The 19,312-nt window shown below is 31.0% G+C and overlaps 1 protein-coding gene across 1 annotated transcript; it reads right to left on the bottom strand.

Annotated features, from left to right (window-relative positions):
* Positions 1–1,000: 1,000 nt before the first annotated feature.
* LOC113519292 (tryptophan 5-hydroxylase 1) lies at positions 1,001–17,244 on the bottom strand. Its single transcript, XM_026904356.3, has 10 exons — positions 16,698–17,244; positions 15,748–15,901; positions 13,334–13,499; positions 12,315–12,365; positions 9,890–10,007; positions 7,318–7,481; positions 6,976–7,102; positions 6,433–6,665; positions 5,823–6,039; positions 1,001–1,496 (listed from the first exon to the last, which is right to left on the bottom strand). The coding sequence occupies exons 1-10, from the start codon at positions 16,968–16,970 to the stop codon at positions 1,407–1,409; spliced, it is 1,593 nt and encodes a 530-aa protein (XP_026760157.1). The 5' UTR covers positions 16,971–17,244; the 3' UTR covers positions 1,001–1,406.
* Between the last annotated feature and the right edge of the window lie 2,068 nt (positions 17,245–19,312).

Below are 19,312 nucleotides of genomic sequence, written 5' to 3'. Positions count from 1 at the left end.
TAATATTTTTGTTAATTATGAACCTACAAAGTAATATCCGTGATTTTGTCCGCGTGACCGGAATATGTTTACTGACTGGGATAAAAACTATATATCCTATATCCTTCACCAACCCATATAGAATACGTATATCAAATTGCATATTGATTGATTGATCGTTAAGGTGCTATAAGTAACAAATAAACTCAAATCCAGATATATATTAGTACGGATCTTAATGAATTTGTTTAGAGTCTATTTAATTTATTTCTTATTGAACACAATTTAATTTTGTTACGATTGTAATAGATTTTATATTAGATGGATTTTTTTTTAAATATTAATATAATAAATAATAATCAATAACAAAAGAAGAAGTGGTACCAAACATCGTCAAGTCAACCGATCAATGCAGAACTAGTTTGTACGGATAGAAGGATCAGTGACTTGTCCTTACCTTATTGGACAAACTTCAGTGTTTTTTATGAAAGTCGAAATTACAATAAAACCGTCTGTCTGGATATTGAAAGGTGGTGGCCATCGCCTATAAGGGGGAGATATTTATAATGAAATTAATCAGCTTCATTACTAATAATACACCTTTATCTTCTCGCAGTTCTTCCTAATAACCCAACATGGCTCTCCCTAGAAATCCATCATGATATATAAATAATCTTTGTTGAATTCATCAACACGGGCTACTTGACTTGCTTTTATCTTGACCTATCATCTCTCACTCATACCTCACGAACCTATACCCATGATGTAGGCCAACTTACTATTCCATTATCAATCATTAAAAAATATCCATTGTATATTTTTATTTAATGATGCTCTTCCACAGAGAGAGCTTTAGGGAAGAGCAACATTTTCTTTACGAGTTTATATATTAATAATCTTTTACTAATAATCTACATACCAACAATATAATAATGTTGGTAATCTTTTAAAGTATTAAGGGTGTTGTTATACATAGGGAATATATGGTTAGTAAAATAATACACATTGCTTGCTATAATTATGTATTTTTTTTTCTCTTTTTTACTTTATTTCTTAGAGATTTTTATCTTCCAAACATTTACAGTTTGAAACGATCGGATTGTTAAATCTCATATTTTGTAATTAAACTACCAATATACACATAGAACACAGAGAAGAAAGAGAGTTATCCAAGTCAATGATTTACGAGGTGAGAAAAACTACAGAAAAATTGAAGTATGCTAGATAGCCTGAACTCTAAAAATATATCTCTTTCTCGTCTGATAATTCAACAGCGTTAAATTTTAGAGTCGTAATTTATTTATTCGACTATACAGAATTAATATTGAAGAAATCATATTAAATACATAACAACATCCATAGATTATATAGATAAGAATTATGAGTAATATTAATTTCATGCCGATTAATCAGGTTATGATAGGTATTTACTTAGTCATTTCAGGCTTAGGTGAAACGCCTCTTTCCGAATTCGGGGAACTGTTACCCGAAGTACTCTGCGGGCTCCTTTCGTTTACCTTAAACATTAAAAAGAATATTTATATAACAGGAAATTGCTTTTATAAAAACAACGGTATTAAAGAATGAAACGAAAATGTGAAAACAAATGAAATGGTTACGCCTAAAATGTTTTTTCGCTACAGGAAAATAAGGGTAACCTTCCACTTAGTGGGACGTGGTAATCATAGCTTACATGATATGCATGGTAAGCCTCAAATGTGTATATTTCTGAGATTACTCTATTATTACTATATATTTTCTGTTTTAAAAACACAAAAAAAATATATAGCTATTAATTCATGGTGCTGGTAGATTAAGTGGAGGTAAATATAAGTCAGGCAGCGAATTTGTATCAACTATCGTATCAGCACAGTTATAATAATATTACGAATATCATGGTTATACTTGATAATGTAAAAGTTTGCAAAAATGTGTTACTTATTAACACTTACCATTATGAATGTTAAGTATACAGGTAAAAAATTAAAGTATACAGGTTAAATATACAAGAAAAGTCACAAGAAACAGCTAGTATCAGTTATAAGTAAGACTATAATAGATGAATTCTTTCAAGCATGATACGTTCTGGTTAATTTTTAAGTAAACAATGTCTAACTTTGGCAGTTAATTATCAAAACTGATGCCATTTCAGTAAAAAATTTACTAATATAGAGTAAATAATGTCAATGGAGGCAGGAAGGTGCAAATGTTAAAGTGTTTTCAATTAGTTATGAATACAGCATTTTATTTTGTAAATATATGTTCATTTTTTAAAGATGTCTTTATATATATGCATAACGGGAATTTTATGAACTTACGAACTCTGCGAGCTGCAGCCCGAAGTACTAACGAAACATTGTGACGTAAAACACCGTACTCCCCTAAAAAAGATTTTCGAATGAAATCAAAACGATTGTCAAAAACGACAAACATAGTAAGTTCATAAAATTCCCTTTATACATATATATAAAAAATACAGTATTTGGAAACATGCATTCAGTCGAATCGTCCAAAACTACCTCATAGTAATTTAAAACAAACATCGATCAAAAACTATTGTAATTATCGATAGGAAAATTTCATAAATTATTAAAGATAATAAACAAGTCTTTTATTGATAACTGTCTGACGGCAGTTATTAACGAAATTATATCCGAAAAAATCAATACCTATTTTTTATATTATGAATGTAGTTTTTCGAATTTTAGTTTCTAATAGATTTTACAGAATAATATAATGTTTTATCTCTACAATGACTTTGAACTCTATAAATATTGAATATATCGACATGACATTTATAAAGATTATGTAAAGTGGAAATGAGAATCATATCTCAAATGAAACCAAAAATAAATTTAAAGCGAATGATGTTTATGATGTTTCGATCATAACCATTCTTACGGCATAATACTACTAATAAATAACCTTAATATAAGACATATCATATAATGTTAATAGACCTTTTTACACTTTATAGCATGACATAAATTTTAAGAATATATTATCATAGTCAGCGTACAAAGAGTGCAAAACAAAATATAATAAATATTAGACAGTGTACGGATTCCTTTAAAGTACCTAAAATAATGCAAATAATTGTGATCCCAATGGTGCTCTATTTCTGCATCTACGCCGAATTTTATACGGGTTATTGAGGAAAATGTATAGAAATGACTATAGCTACCTATTTATTTTAAGAATATGTAACTCAATTCTCCAAGCCTCTTTGTTATAAGTATACTATACAGGTTCGTGCCGCAAGTGTAAATTATTAAATATTTTTATGACTAATTTATAGGAGTCTGTTTTAAACATACTTTAAATACATCAACGTGCCTTCTATTTTCAGAGCAGGTGTACTATGTCCGACTATGAAACTATATACTGTTGCTGTTTATTTTCTTATTCACGTCACTCTAAACTGATGACAGTTTCTCTAGCGGCTTACGATACGAACAAATCAATTACTTTTGAACGTACAAACGGAAATAATATGAAATTCCGCAATGCGGCTCCCGGACAAGCCTATCGAAAAGCTTTGGAGTTGTAACAAAGGCATTAAGAAGCGATTTTTCTCTATTGCGATATTGTTAGACAAAAGATAAATATTTTGTTTTGCGATGGCATTTTCCTCTTCCGTGACATGTTGGATTTAGTTGTACTTACATATTCTATTTACTACATGTTTATATAAGTATAAATGTATACATATAGTGATTTAGTCATAAAAACAATTTATGACTAAATCACTATATGTATACATTTTAATGCCTAATGTTCATGACATATATAAAGACGCTCAACGCACTAAAAGAACTATGAAGAGGAAGTTTTACTGCATGATAAAATCTAGAGCGTAAATATCTAGAGCAAAGAAAGTAAAGTGGCCGATATAGTCCAAAGAATTTATGAGATGAAATGGAATGCCGCAAATACCGCCGACAACCGATGTGGAAGAAAGTTTCTCGAGTGACTACCCCCCACGAGATGGAGGTCTCTCCATCTGAATCCTCAAAAAGTCATCATATCAAGCACTATCCATTGCTGAATAAAGACTTCTCCCTTATAAGGGGGGTTTTGCCAGTAGTTGCCATGTTTGGCAAGCGAATTGGCAACCGCAGTTAAGCTTTGGTAATGCCTTAAGAGGGACGCTGCTGCCGATCCCTCGTACATTAAGTTCTTCTTATGACAATCATAAGAACTGAAGGGATGCCCCATGTCGGGACCATACGATAGTACACGCATAGTATACTGTAGTGAAAGACAAATAGGTTGTAATATAGATGCAGGCGATTTATTTTAAAATATAATTTATATCATCCAACTATGTTAATTTGTTTATTTAAGATACGTTTTACATATTGTGATTGTAATTAATTATTATTGAGGTATAATTAATCGTTAGCTTTCAGCTACTAGTAAATAGTGACGAAGGGATTAATGACCTACATTTGTGTTTGTCAACAAACATCTTAAGTTCATTTTGTCTTCAACTAAATACAATTAGTAATGAAGAATTGCGGGCCAGACGCCAGCAAAAGCTCATTGAGCAAGAAATTGCTTCGAGGAGATTGTGGTGAATGGGAGACACTTCGTTGAGTTGAAGTAAATGCCGTGTCTATTGTGTGGCATTATGAATGACAGCTGGGAAAAGATTTGATTGTCTTGAGTACATCCACTTGATAATATAATAGCCTCACTAAATAGTTGATCTTTTAAGATTTTTATGCCAGTTTACGTTTGGCCACTCGTCCAAACATACTCGTATTTAGAGAGATTACATGAAAGAAGAATTACGAAAAAAATTTATCGAGTACAAATGAATGGGGTTGTTGGTAGGGATCGCCCTAGGTGGGCATATGTCAACTACATAGGCAATATGCTGAAGGCTAAATTAAAAGTACCCATAATAGACAAGCATAATATTAAATGTATGAATACTTTGATGAATGTGGTGGAAGCGAAAGAAGTCTTTTTAAATTAGAGCACTTAACGTTCCATTGTTTTTGTTTACTCCAATGTGGGATACATGCGGGATAGATATGTTATATGTATGTATAAAGATAACAGACATCCTGTAAAGAAACTAACGTAAAGATACGATATCACTAAAAATAACTATTACAAAACCAAATCGTTTACCGTTTCTGATCCATACCATACCAACCGTTCAATTTGTAAACAGTAGATAGAGATCAGTAAAAATAGTCAAAATATGAAAATACGTATAATCGGAAAAATAATAAGTAGGTAGGCTCTTTTATCTTTGATGTCGAAACTTTTCAGTAAATATTATATGAGCAAACATGAATAAACTCTTTGAAGAATTACTCTGCTTTAACATGCGTAATTATTATGTTTTCACAAAGCTCCGCAAACAAATTTAATAGTACAATGTACATAAATTTTGTATCCTAATTTTTTTAAATGTTATTAAAAATTTTTCTTTTTATTAAAGTACCTATTCTAAAATTCTACATCTTTCTGTAGAATATTATAAGGAATGTGTTGTTTGTGCCAAACAGGTAATACTAAATTATAAAGATTCTGTTTTATTATATATTATAACATTAATATTCCGCTAGATTTCTCTCTATAAGAAAAGGATATAAGCCTAGTACTATCATACAGGCCGAGCGGTTTGGTATAGAGTTATTTCGTGTTTTCATTTTCCTGTACTGCTTTATTTTACTGGAGTTCTTTAATCGAAATTTACTACGACCCAGAGATTAAAATGAGTATTAACACATCGTATTCTTACTCCGTCACCGACAATCTAGTTATTGGATGCTATAAATAGAGTTTTACTGTCAATATATTACCACACATTGTAAACAGATCACCTGTAATCCGGTATGCAGCATGTTGGCAATTGTTTCTACATCGAGCGTGGAATCTTGAGCAGAAATCTTCTTAATAGCAGACGATACGATACAAATATCTCCTCTCAGCTCGCGTACTAATGCTGTTATCTTCTGAGCGTTGCTCAGAACTTCTACGCTTTGAGTATAAGGGTTGTAACGAACACCAAACGGACGCTGTATACTCTCAGCGAATGCCCTGAAATAATAAATACATCTTTTATTCAAAATCTTTACCAGATGATATGTTAGATTCTTATAATATTAGTAATTTTAAAAGCTTAAAAGTGAATTTGTTATTTCTTGGCACTTAAACGGCTTGGCCAATTGTAATGGAATTTGATATATACATATTATAAAGGATGGAAAAGAACATAGACTACTTTTTAAGTAGCGTTCTTTCTTTTTTTTTTTGCATCACGTCCTATCCTGATGATTGCGGTGTAAATACTATTTACTTACAAAAATTATTCATCGCATTAAGTCCCGATAGTATATTTAAAAAACTTTGTAATAATAAAAAAAATCTAATTTGATCACACGAATGAAATCGTGGACAAAAACTATTTAGGCCATAAAAAATTGTACTTACCTCATTTTCTCTTTAGCTTCTTCAAAGGAATCAGTATAATAATAAGCGTTTTGATAAGAAGTGATAATGCATTCTTCATTAACGGTGATATCAGGATCGAAACGTTTAATCTTGTCAGGTGTGCAAAGAGCATGTTGAAGTTCAGCCACTGAAGAAAGCAAGCCAGCTCCATAAACTCTGAACGAACCGTCTACTTGACGACACAAACCAAATTCTACAGTGAAGAAGTACAGCTGTAAAGAATGTTTCTTTTTGTTATCATTTAACAGATATTTTATAACTGTTATTTCATTATTGAGTATTTCTTTCAATTTTACTTATGTTTAGTTAATATGTGTCAATTTTTTTCCAAATACTTTAAAAATAGAAATTCAACTTTACTTAAAACATAACATTAAAATAAGAAACAGATTAAAATACAGAATAAATAACATATAAAATAAATTTAATAAACTATATTTTATCAAGATTAATAATTTATAGTAGATAATCTTTTTTCTTTTTTCTGTAATGTACTCATTTGCTTTTATTTTAAAAACATACCGTAGCCAATTTATCGATATCTTCATCAGTAGCCCCCAATGAAGCTAAGCCGAGTTCTTGAGAAAATTGTGCAAAACTTGGATTAGCCAGCAACGGCATATGACCCAGCAGTTCGTGGCAGCAATCACTGACAAGAAGAAATGAATATATATTATTAAACATAACGTCCAATCAATTGAAAAAAGTAAATATGAGTGAAGAAATCTTTTATTGTAATTTATTATATATCTAAAAAGCACTCGGATACAGTAAAATAAATATAAAAGCACTTTGTGTAAAAATTGAAATATATTTAAATTATTTGTGAGATTTTTAGACATCATCTTTCAAATGGTTACTCACGGTTCAGGAGTGTAAAATGGATCAGAAGAATGTCGAATATATTGAGTACAGTGAAACACCCGGAAAGCCAGTCCTGAGAGAAAATCTCTTGGTGACAAATATCCAGCGACAGGACGAAGTTGAAAACCTGTTTTTCGTTTCAGAAATGCGCTTACATCTTCCAGCTACAATAACAAAATCTTTGTTAATAGGATAATTCCTATTTTAAGGATGAACTGAAAATTCGAAAAATCCCATTAGATAAATAATGTTGTAATTGTAATTCCACATCGTAAAAACCAAGCGTAGGTGTCAATACTGTTTTAATTATTTTTAAGAAACTTAATAAAATATAATATTTATGATTTATTATATTATTATTACACCTACCGAGGTTTTTCCAAGATACTACAGCATGGGGTTCTTCAAAAGGGGAGTAAGGAGGTTTCTTCAGGGTCGGCAACGCGCGCGTAATAGCCCTGGTATTGCAGGCGTTCATAGGCTACGGTAACCGCTTAGCATCAGGTGGGCCCTTTGTTTGTTTGCCACCTCAGTAGTATAAAAAAATATAATTCTGCTTTTAATTGAAAACGGTTTCCTTCAGATTTTTAATTTATTTTTTTAATTATCTGCATTTTAAATATTTTTTTTAATTACGATTAAATATCTTAATATTTTTTTTTTATTTCATGGAATACATTTCAGTTCAATTGCGTTTATCTCTTTTATATCAAGCATCCGTTTCCTTTGTAGAGCAATTTTCCATTAATCTTAGTCTTTGCTGTCTAAACATTCCTTATATAGTATCTCTTGGGCTTAACCTTCTAGAGTTTACTACAATTTATTTTTTATACTGTATTGTATTTATTTATTCTTGTATTTATTCTTCAATTACTTTCTTATATAACTTTTATCACAATCCTGGTTAAAATATTAATTGATAAACTGTTAATTGATATTAATGATATACAAATCTACTACTATATGTATACATATTGAGTTGGTTACGTAAGTATTATTATTACGAGTGATTACATGCACACTAAATTTCATGACGATTGGTTGAGTCAGTCAGGCGCCAAGAGTTAAGAAACAAACAAATGTACTTACTTTCATCACAATATTATTAATAAAAATAAAAAATAAAAGCGAAAGTTTCTAACGATAAATAAATTAATGGATGGATGTTTGTTGTTCTTTCGCGCAAAAACTACTGAACGGATTTGAATGAGCGAATAGATTACATCCTAACTTAGCACATATGATACTTTAAATAACGACTCAGACGGGTGAAGCCGCGTGATACACCTACTATTAAATATAATTATCCTATTACATATTCAATGGAATCTAAATGTAAGTAAATCTATAGGTTAAAGAGAATATTGAATTGAGTATTAATCAACTAATCACTTGTATTTTCCGGCTTGTACGCACTTGATTCCAATAAGCCTTTTACTAAGAGGACGGTACGGTATTTCACAAACCATACCCTTGGGTCTATTTTGACTTGCGGTCAGGTATGGAACAGACAAAAGATCAAATTCCCTTTTATACTATATAGAGTAAATACATTGTGTGAATTAATAGATGAAATAACATACCTATTGGTATTTCAACGACACGCATGTGGAAGAAATTAAAAGCAAATTAAATAGCTACTGTTTTAATAATTAAACAGAATGTCATAACATTAATGTTATATATAAATAAATATGTTAAAACTAATCACGGATATTGATTGACGTGAAATAAAACAAGAACTGGTAATCATGTCAGATTTTTAAATAATATTCTTATAAAAAGTATTATGACGCATGAGATATGAATGTAAATACAAATATAGCATAATATCATTCAAATTTCACATGCTACAGGCGTTATTTTAATAACTGTGATATTTAGATTCGCTAGAGAGAGAATTTGTCTAAAAGTCGTCAGCATGGATAGATATCTCTGTACCATTTATGCTTTTACCCTTAAGAAACTATTCCAGCAGTGTCAATAATAAAACGTCAATAAAATCACACGTTATGGAATTATAAATATTTACCTCTTTAGTCATGAAAACTAAACCCTTCTATAGATTAATTATTACACTATTTTATAGCTTTCTTTCAAATTGGAAATTTAGTTTTTTTTTTTTTTATACAACTTAGAATGGCAAACAAGCTGAGGGCCCACCTAATGTAAAATGGTAACCGTCGCCTATAGACATGAGCAGTATCATGGACATAATAGAGTATACTAAAGTATAAGAAAGAGAAATAACAGTTCAATAATTAAAATATTTTTATGAATAGGTACATTGGGGCGTTATTATGATGTCCATGCTATTATTATTATATATTAGGACCACTTTCCACTTTCCATCAGGTGGACCATCAGCTAGTTTACCATTCTAACTTATATAAAAAATATCACACTACAATCTATTTTGGCAATGGTAAGTACAGGATAAGATAAACATATATTGATCATCTTACATTTACAAAGTTCTGATGTTCCGAACAAGTACTAAACTAAACTGGAATTGTTTAGTGGAAAACGTATTAAAGTGACCCAGATAGTATACTATCTCAAGTGTAATTACCTGAGGCAAGTTGTCCTCTCTATAGCCACAATACTTGACAAGTTGCGGCCAGTTCTCCAAATACTCTTCACATGCGTGCTTCTGGTAAAGTTTATGAAGCTCGCGAAATACAATCCCCCTGTAGATGAAATTACAGATAGTTTGAAACTAATATTTATATTAGCCGTTAACTATTCATTGCCGAACACAGGCTTCCCCTGTTTTGCTAGTAATTGCCACGCTTGGCATATGGGTTGGTAACCATAGAGGCTTTGGTGATGTTTTAAGAGGGACGCTGCTGCCTATCCCTTCATCCACAGGAAAGGAAGGAGAAGCCCATTTTATGTCGGGACCGCACGCCAGTACTATTACATCTAGTATATACGTCCCGTCATTTATACGTCAAATACAGACAGTAACTTATTTTAAATTTTTGATTCAACAGACTTTAATGAAAATGTAAACAAACGAATAATCGATATGATTTTAAAATAGTCTGCTGATGTCCAAAAGCAGTACAATTAAAACATCAATTCATTTATTGAATGTGTTGATTTGTTAAGAAATTTATTTAACCATCTGTACTACCTATCATCCCGTGCTGCGTAGATTCCGTGTTGAAGATTTCTATACCACAACGGAGAGTCCGGCAGAAATTATTGCCTCTTGACGCCAGTAAGTCGAATAGCCCGGACAGCATACCGGTATTGGCATAACAGCTATGTACTCCTGAGTTGTGTCCAGTACTTACGGGTTTTTTTACACTATTATACTCCACATTACGATTTCCGTCCAACTGACGCCTACAGCCACCTCTTATCAACACACCGCTCGCCATTGACACAGAGTTCATCCTCATACACTTGAACCTAAATAGTCTAATACGGTGGGATTTCAGAGTTTTTTTCCCGCGAACGATGAGACTGTGGCTCCCTGCCGAGGCTTTTTTTAGAGACTACAGTATGTGGTTCTTCAAAAATAGTATATTAAAGTTTATTCAAGATGAGCAACACGCACGTGACATCCCTAGTGTTCAGGACGGACATCAGATGGGTTGTAGGTTTGTTTGCCACCTTTGTGGTATATAAAAAAAAAGTATTTCTAATTTAATTTCAATAAAACTTGGTTACTTTTTCATTAAGTTTATTTGAAATCGATTACGAGTATAAGTATATATTATAACTAGCGACTCTGGCTTCGTACAAGAAGATACATAAGAAGATATATTTTTATTTTATACTAGGCAAATTTATTATAATTTGAGTTGTTTTATTGCAATTTTCGTAGGATTATTTATTCTTAATTCTAATTTTGTCAAAAAGGGCAACGTAGTTTCGATTGTATGTTTATTGCTCATGTTATGCGTCATTGCCAATTCTGTATCGATTTAAAAGATACACTATATGACTGACAAGATTTACTCGAATATTAATCTCATACTAGTAGTGTGATTATTGAAAACGAGTTTTTGTAAATAAAATCTTGCTAATTGCATAATAAAATTGTAAGTTAACGATATCCGTGTAAAAAAAATATATAAATAGACTATTTCTAGACGGTATATATCAAAGAAGATAAATTTTATTGGTTTTCGACTTCCAAAAACCACGCTTACAAAGTAGCAGGTAAAACGATAGACCTAAATAATTTTATTATCAAGAAAATATATGAGTACATTATTTTATTTATAATTAAATAATTTAGACATAATTATGGTGGCTGTTGCCATACAATATAATTACAAGTAGGTATGTGTATTCTATGCTGTGTAGTCCCAGCATAGAACGGGCCACCCTGTCCTTTCCCATGAGTGTCGTAAGAGGCAACTAAGGGAATTTAGAAGTCAAGGAATGGGCACCAGCATTCCTTTTAAAACATCATCAAAGTCTAATTGCAGTTGCCAACCCGCTTGCCAAGCATGGCAACTACTGGCAAAACTCACCTTAAGGGGTAGGACCACGTTCAGCAATGTGCATATATATAATAATATGTATTCATTAAAAACGTCAATATGAATTCGCAATTGATGTAATTAGAGGCATGAAATACTTCTGTTTATACTATAATAATACATTAGCATATGTATACTAGCTGTGTCGTCCCGACATAGAACGGGTCATTTTTTTCTTTGCTGTGGGCGTCGTAGGAGGCGACTAAGAGAACTTAACTGTCGAGGGATTAGCAGCATCGTCCTTCTTTAAACATCATCAGGGGCCAACGTGCCTGCCAAGCGTATGAACTACCGGTAACACCTAACCATCATGAAATAATATAATTCGCATATGCGCATGTTTCTAAATTAAAATTCGTAAAAGCAACGTTACTACATAAATACCATGCAAAAACTAAATATTTATTAAAATAATATAAATACGTAGCATATTACAACTGCGCGCCAAATAAACTGAAAACTCTAAACACGTATATTACCTATTAGTAAACTTACCAAGTCTTAATTTCGGTGTCAGTATACTGAACCTTGGGAATTGGTTGCCCACTACATAACAAAAGATTGAATTTATACATACATATTTACAAAACACTGAAGTATTAGATGGATTTCGGAGAATTTTGTATAGTAATTTAAACAACTGGAAAATATTAATTTGTTTTTATAAATAAGAATTATTAATATTAGCAAATTACATGTAATTCAATTAAAAATCTTTTTTTATCCAAAAATAATAATTAATATATTTTATCTTTCGGGCTATAGATAAGTTGGTTATGTATATATTTGTAAAAAATAATGATTTTTTTCACAAATATGAATTAGATATTATTAATATCAGAGAATTACAGGTAAAAGGTATTGTTTCTGACAAAAAAAATAATGTCTCTTTATTTTTTGTTATTTCATAAATGTAAATAATAATAGCAAGCTTGTAAAAAAGGTCTACGATTGAAAAATACTAGGTAGATTTTACTGGGTTTCTTGTTTGATGACAATATTAGTTATTAATTTATTTCTGACTCTAAAAACATCAAACGACGTATAAAAAGATTAGATATATAAAAATAAAAATGGCAATAACTAGTGAAATACAAACTAATTAATTTATTGTAATATAATTTAATTAGTCTTATAACAGATAATTTATAATAATTACAATCGAGATGATTAGAAGTCAGATAAAGATCATGGTTACTTGTTCATTCCTTATTATTATTAATAATATTATAAGAGCAATGATAGTTTAGTCGGATGACAGTTTAAACTACCAAACCAAATTGTTTGAATAATTTAAAAAGATTATTGCACCATGATTCGAACGGCATGTACCTAATAAAACCCGCATTACCTTAGAAGCTTTCGTTTACAATGAAGGCGGTCTAGAAACTCTCGACACCTAAGGATCACCCTCAGATATATGTAATACACCACACCCTCATAGAAGTAATAGAATAATTATATATAATAATGAAAGAAAACTTAACGCTTTATGAATTATGCAATTTACTTACTATTTATAATTATTTGCAATAGCAGCAAACTGTTCACGCCGTTTTCGATAAACAGGATCTTTGAAGCCTGGATGGTCAGCGTCAAGCTCCGAACCATACATCAGAACATTCTGCGCTCTATCCAAGTCCGAGATTTTACGAGGAAACCACACCATTTCACCAAAATCTAAAAAAAAATATTGAATAATTTGAAAATAATTTTAATGAAGGAAGCCAGCCACTATGAAGATTTTAATAATTGCTATTAATTAAACAAAAGGAAAGTCTATAAATATGACTATGACTTATATCCTGAATGGGATATTCACAGGTACTTGTGAACTATTACCGTTGTGGTGAATATAATACTCGATATACCCACATGCTGTCATATTTTAAAATAATGTAGCAGAAATTGTCACTGGGGTTAATTTGATTTGCTAAAAATGATATTCATCAGTGAAGTGCTATAAATTTAAATTGGCACACATTAGTGTGGCTAGATTAGAACACACAATTATTTAATTTTGATGAAGCGGATATTATACCACTAGAAGAGTGCAATAGAATACAAAGCCGTCTAGAATGAGAATAGTATGCTGGTATTGTCCATATATGTACCCCAATATCATTCTTAGGTTGCTATAGCGGTTAATTTCCTCTTAATAATGCAGCCTGTCATAAATTATATTACTTAACGGAAATTAAAAAATATTTTTTCAACTAATCCATTATATGTAACATATTTAAGATGTATATATGTATACACAGATACATCAATATCTCTTTTGAAAAAAAATCAAAGTTTGATCTAACGTAAGTTAAACAAATTTGTACCAATTTATATTATCTGAATTTCCAATTTAGAATTATACTAAAAATAAATATTTACATAAGAAAAAGTTCTTATATTTTTCCATTAATAATTCATTTATACATTTCAAATATTCCAAGAAGTTCTTGGTATTCCAATTTGAAATTTAAATAACAAATAACTAGGCAATTTCGTGATTAATAATAGGTACCTACTGACCAAAATAGGCATTTATTTATATTTTATAATATTAATAAATGCCTATTTTCCTAGTTAGTTATTACCGACTTATTTAAGTTTTAGGATAAGGAATTATTTTATTTTATATGAATTGTGATTAGTAAATAATGTTATTAGAGACTCTCTTTGTGTTATTTTATATCAATTTCAGTTAGAACAAAATAGTTTACTTTCTTTTAAACGAAATTATAAATTAAAGGGGATTTGAGGACCATAGATTATAAACATGAATTTAGATATGGGACATTAATCAAATTAGAAATCATAGTATAAATATACGAATTTCTTATGTCTGTTTTCTGATTATAAACTCAATGGATTTTAATAAAAATTAATATGGTGATGAAATTTGGATACAGAGTATATACTGGTTTTCTCCTACGATAAATTATATGAATAAATTCGAATAAATGTTATGTATGTGTATTATAAAATTGGAAGCAACCGGTGTTAGATTAAATAATATATATCCCTGAAATAATCATCATCACCATTATCTGTCCCAAGCTGAACATAGGCCCCCCTCATAAAGTTCTTTTTATAAAAATTTAAAAATAGAATGCGCTATTAGTATACACGGGCATCAGTGAGGGATGATAAGTGAAGATGACGCAAGCCAGTTAACCCATCGTGACGAATTCAACAATGAATCAGTCGCGATGATTTCCAGAGAGAACTGCCAGGAGGTCAACCTGATAAGGTATATTGCCAGTAATAGGGTTGCTGATTCTCATTACAATCCCTCCCCCCCCCCTCTCTTCCTACATCGGCCGACTCCATGCAATGCATTTGAGGTCGTCATTCCAACTAGTGGGGGTTTGTCCTACACTGCGTTTACCCTTAGAGTTTCGCCACTCAAGAACCTTTCTTCCCCTTCGGTTGTAGATTCTTTGAGCTACATAGCTCGAAGAACATACATCACTAGTCATATGAGTAGTCCGTTACCATTGCAGCTTATAATATTAAAATAATATATAAGTTTAAAAAATAATAGTCGACATCGGAAGAACAACCAATATTATATTAACATTTTTCAAATCAACTTCATCTTATTTAATCATCTACTATAAATTATGTATGGCTACTTTTATTTTTGTGTTTATATAAAAATTGTAACCAAATAGAAGGAAGCATGCATTTTATTCCATAAAATGTTTAATATATTTGAACTCTTTTAACAGATTTTTAAGTACGATAATTATTTACTCATTATATAAAAAAAACATATAACACTGTAAACTCATAAAAATTGCATTTCATTTATTATCCAATATATTTTCTGAATTTTATTTTATATTTGTGATTAATATATATAACACACTATAATTGACTACATACATTTCACGTATTTTTTTTAAATATTTAAATGTTTCATATTTACCAAAGCTGGCTGCAGCAGAAAGTGGAGTTGGTGGAGGGAACTCCTCACCGGATTGAGGTGGTATCACCTCAAAATCCTGGACTTCACGTTTCAACATCCTTTGAAGCTGCTCCAAACGGCGAGGATCGCACTCGACATCCACCAAGATATCCGCCTGTCAATTGAGACGAAAGTATCCATGTACCGTAAATAAGTCTTAATAAAGCTTATCCCTATACCATATAAAATTAAAATCATTAGTATAAAGGTCGTGTTCTACTAGTGCATTGTATATTGTGCCCCATTCCTTAAAAGAAATTGGTCAGGTGCGAGTTGAAGACACACACCGAGGGTTCCGTACGGATAAAGTCACACCATAAGGGTAATTTTGTACCTTATTAAGACGGAACCCTAAAACCTAGTCGAAAAGTGACAAAAATATAAAAACGTACTACACAAATTAATAACCGAATGCGCCGATGTAGTATGAACTGTTCAAACTTTTGTTTCTTGCGGGGTAGAAATGAATTCTTACAGTTTTAGAAGAATGCTAATAATTTCAAAACCAACTTGTATTTAGACTAATTTAATATCTACAGTAAGTATGCCATATAATGATTATTTGGCAAAAAACAGAACCACAAATTTCAATTTTGAAAAGAGATTATATTTTAATGAATATTAATAAATCGATACTTTATTTATAAATGTAAATTAAGCATTTGTACTGAGTTGTAATAGGATAAAAATATAATAGAAAGATAAATGAAGACAAAATAAAATATTTAAAACAAAAAAGTTATTAATACCTATTCTGTGAACGGTTAAACAGCTTCCTATCAAATAATTAAAAAATATCCAGACCAAACCAGTTTTCATCTAAAGCTATGGCGCTTTAGACAAAGGTTTCATCTTAAACTTTTAACGTTCCTTTGTATAAGCGGTGAAAAAGAAAATTTATCATAACTCACAGCGGCATTGGTTGTCACAGATTTCCTAGATTCAATATGAAGAACGTTGATGCCCAAGTCTTGGAACACAGTCAGGGCTCTAACTAAGCCACCGACTTGGTTTTTCAAAGTGAATATCACTGAAATCCTCTCCCCTTCAGATGAAGATCGCTGCTGCGCTGCCATTTGTATTTCTGCTAATTTCGGATGATGAGGTGCCTCGTTCTTCACTTGCCAATCAGAACCATTTCTGTATAGCCACAAACCCAAAAGCCCTTTTCCAGAACCACTCATTATATAAAAATTATATGTTAAAAAAATATAATATATTATAAATTAAAAAAAAGGAACACTGTATCGAAAAAAGTCTTGGGTATTGAGGTCAAATTAAGGAGGATTTAAATTACTATAAATAGTAAATATTACTATTATAAAAGACAATTAAGCTTGAGTTGGATAAATTAAATAAATTTATCGTATTGGGGGATGCGCCGTTGCAATTGTTGGAGTATACTGTGCCGTCGTCGGGGCTCTGTACCGTTTATAAAGAGAAGAGGCGCGGGAGACTGGCCGGAGGGTGGGTTTATTTGATTGGCTGAATCAAGTGTTCGGTGTAACTTGGAAAACGTTCTCTTTTCACATCGTAAAGTCACGAACACACTTTACCGGTGTTAAGTTTTTTCAGTACTTTTTATAGATATAAAAAGGGTCGCTTTTAAAAGTTATAATGAAGGTAGATCTCAGATTAAGAGTTACTATAAAAAATAATTAGAATTTTTTATATAAACCTAAACTAGACAAATAAGCACTTTATTCTTTATGTTACTTAAAATGGTAAACAAGTGTCAATGACAATAATTAAAGGTTTTGTTTTTCACCAAAAAGGACTTCTTTATGTTGATCAAATTAGTAAAAGATCATCAAGATAGTTAGATAGAAGATAGTTTCAAAAATCATCAAAACTGTGAAATCACATGAGATAGACATGTAAAAAATGATCAAATTGACAATCACCTAAATTTAAAATACTTGCTTATATATTTATATACATATTCATAATCATCAAATGCAGTTTTTTATACAACTTAGAATGGCAAACAAGCTGACAACCCACCTGATGGAAAGTGGAAACCGTCGCCTATAAACATGAGCAGTACCATGGACATAACAGAGTAAACTGTTTCGCCCATGATACCTCCCATATGTTGCCATTCCTGAGGACTCAGATGTTATTCCTCTGTTACCTGTAAATTCACGCCAGATCCCACCCTTCAAACCGTAGTTTATATAATTAAGATTAATTATTAGAAGTTAAATAATAAAGAGCTCATATTTTAGATTATTGCACTCACATATATTGAGTAAAACAGTATTATATTACTTAGTATATTATGACAATAAAATAGTGTGCCAAATTTCATGAAAATTGGTAGAGTCGTCAAAGTCAAGATGCCAAGAAGAACAAACGAGTTCACTTTTGTAATTATAAATTTAATATATATTGTTAATTAAGAGCTCAATAGATGATGTCAGTAACATGAAAAGAAATATATATAAATGGATCATAATTATTATACTAGATACACTCAATATAAATATAACGGATATTTTTATCTCAATTCTCGTGAAAAACAAAAACTACAGTTATATACCCAATCTTTATTAAGTACCAAATACCAAAACTCCTTCAATAAGCTTACTCTTTACAAATATTATAATCGTAAAAGTGCGGTTATTTTCTTATTCCTTTGTTTACCTTCTGACGCCTTAACCAATTGACATGAAATTTTAAGAAAAATATAGGCTTCTAGTAAGTCCACTGCTAAAAATTAATTTTTAAACCTTCGTACTACATGGTTTATGATTTTTGAACGGGCGAAAACTAAGGCGATTATTTAGAGAAAAATTTAATCATTTATTTAGATTTACCGTGCCGTTTGGACTAATTTATACCGACCGTAGTCATGACCATGACAAGTGATTATAGTTTACCTAAATGAACGAGTAAATTTCCATCAAATCTTATAAATCATAGCTAGAAACTGTTAATAAAATCACATGTATGTGCATGGGACGTTACACTCACATATAGACAGTTCGCTATGTAAGCATAGACTAGCACATAGACAGAGAAACCTCGTGGCCGTTGGCTGACGACGCTAAGCGCTGTAGTCGCTGTATTTATTACCATTGTTTAGCGGAAAGAGCATTCCCTATCATTCATTATCTAGCAGGGTGCCCAGCCATTATTCAGTTGCCTTACTGCCGAATAAAATAGAAAGGTTTCAGAAATATTCAATGAGTTCTATTTTCTGCAGTAATATTTCACAGTGGTGTCAATATTGTAACTTACATCGATCTGATGAACGGTAAATCTTATTATTTTTCACTGAGTTTAGATAAGAGGATGCTGATTATTCGATGTTTTATTGTATGCAATACCGTCGCCAATTCTGATTTTGATGATTATTTTTAATCTAAAAGGTTTTTATCCGTTTTACTCTATTATATACTATTCTATACAGCTATTTTCAGAATTTATTCGATTTCTTATGAGATAATCTTTATAGTATAATTTTTCGACATCGTGGACGCGCTTAAATTGACGTTAACTTCGATGGAATATAAAAGTTTTC

Source organism: Galleria mellonella, unplaced genomic scaffold (genome assembly GCF_026898425.1).
Source record: "Galleria mellonella isolate WM207_F2 unplaced genomic scaffold, CSIRO_AGI_GalMel_v1 utg33, whole genome shotgun sequence".
In the NCBI taxonomy this organism is placed as follows: Eukaryota; Metazoa; Arthropoda; class Insecta; order Lepidoptera; family Pyralidae; genus Galleria; species Galleria mellonella.
Note: the sequence above shows the minus strand (reverse complement) of the source record. Positions and strands in the feature narration are given on the sequence as shown.

What these genes read in the sequence shown, in the direction of transcription:
- LOC113519292 (XM_026904356.3), bottom strand. Translation starts at nt 16,970, where the DNA reads ATGAGTGGTTCTGGAAAAGGGCTTTTGGGTTTGTGGCTATACAGAAAT. An exon ending in CTGTGACAACCAATGCCGCT is followed by an intron (nt 15,902 to 16,697) that starts GTGAGTTATGAT and finishes CTCAATTGACAG; the next exon opens with GCGGATATCTTGGTGGATGT. An exon ending in TGCTGCATACCGGATTACAG is followed by an intron (nt 1,497 to 5,822) that starts GTGATCTGTTTA and finishes TTAATGTTTAAG; the next exon opens with GTAAACGAAAGGAGCCCGCA.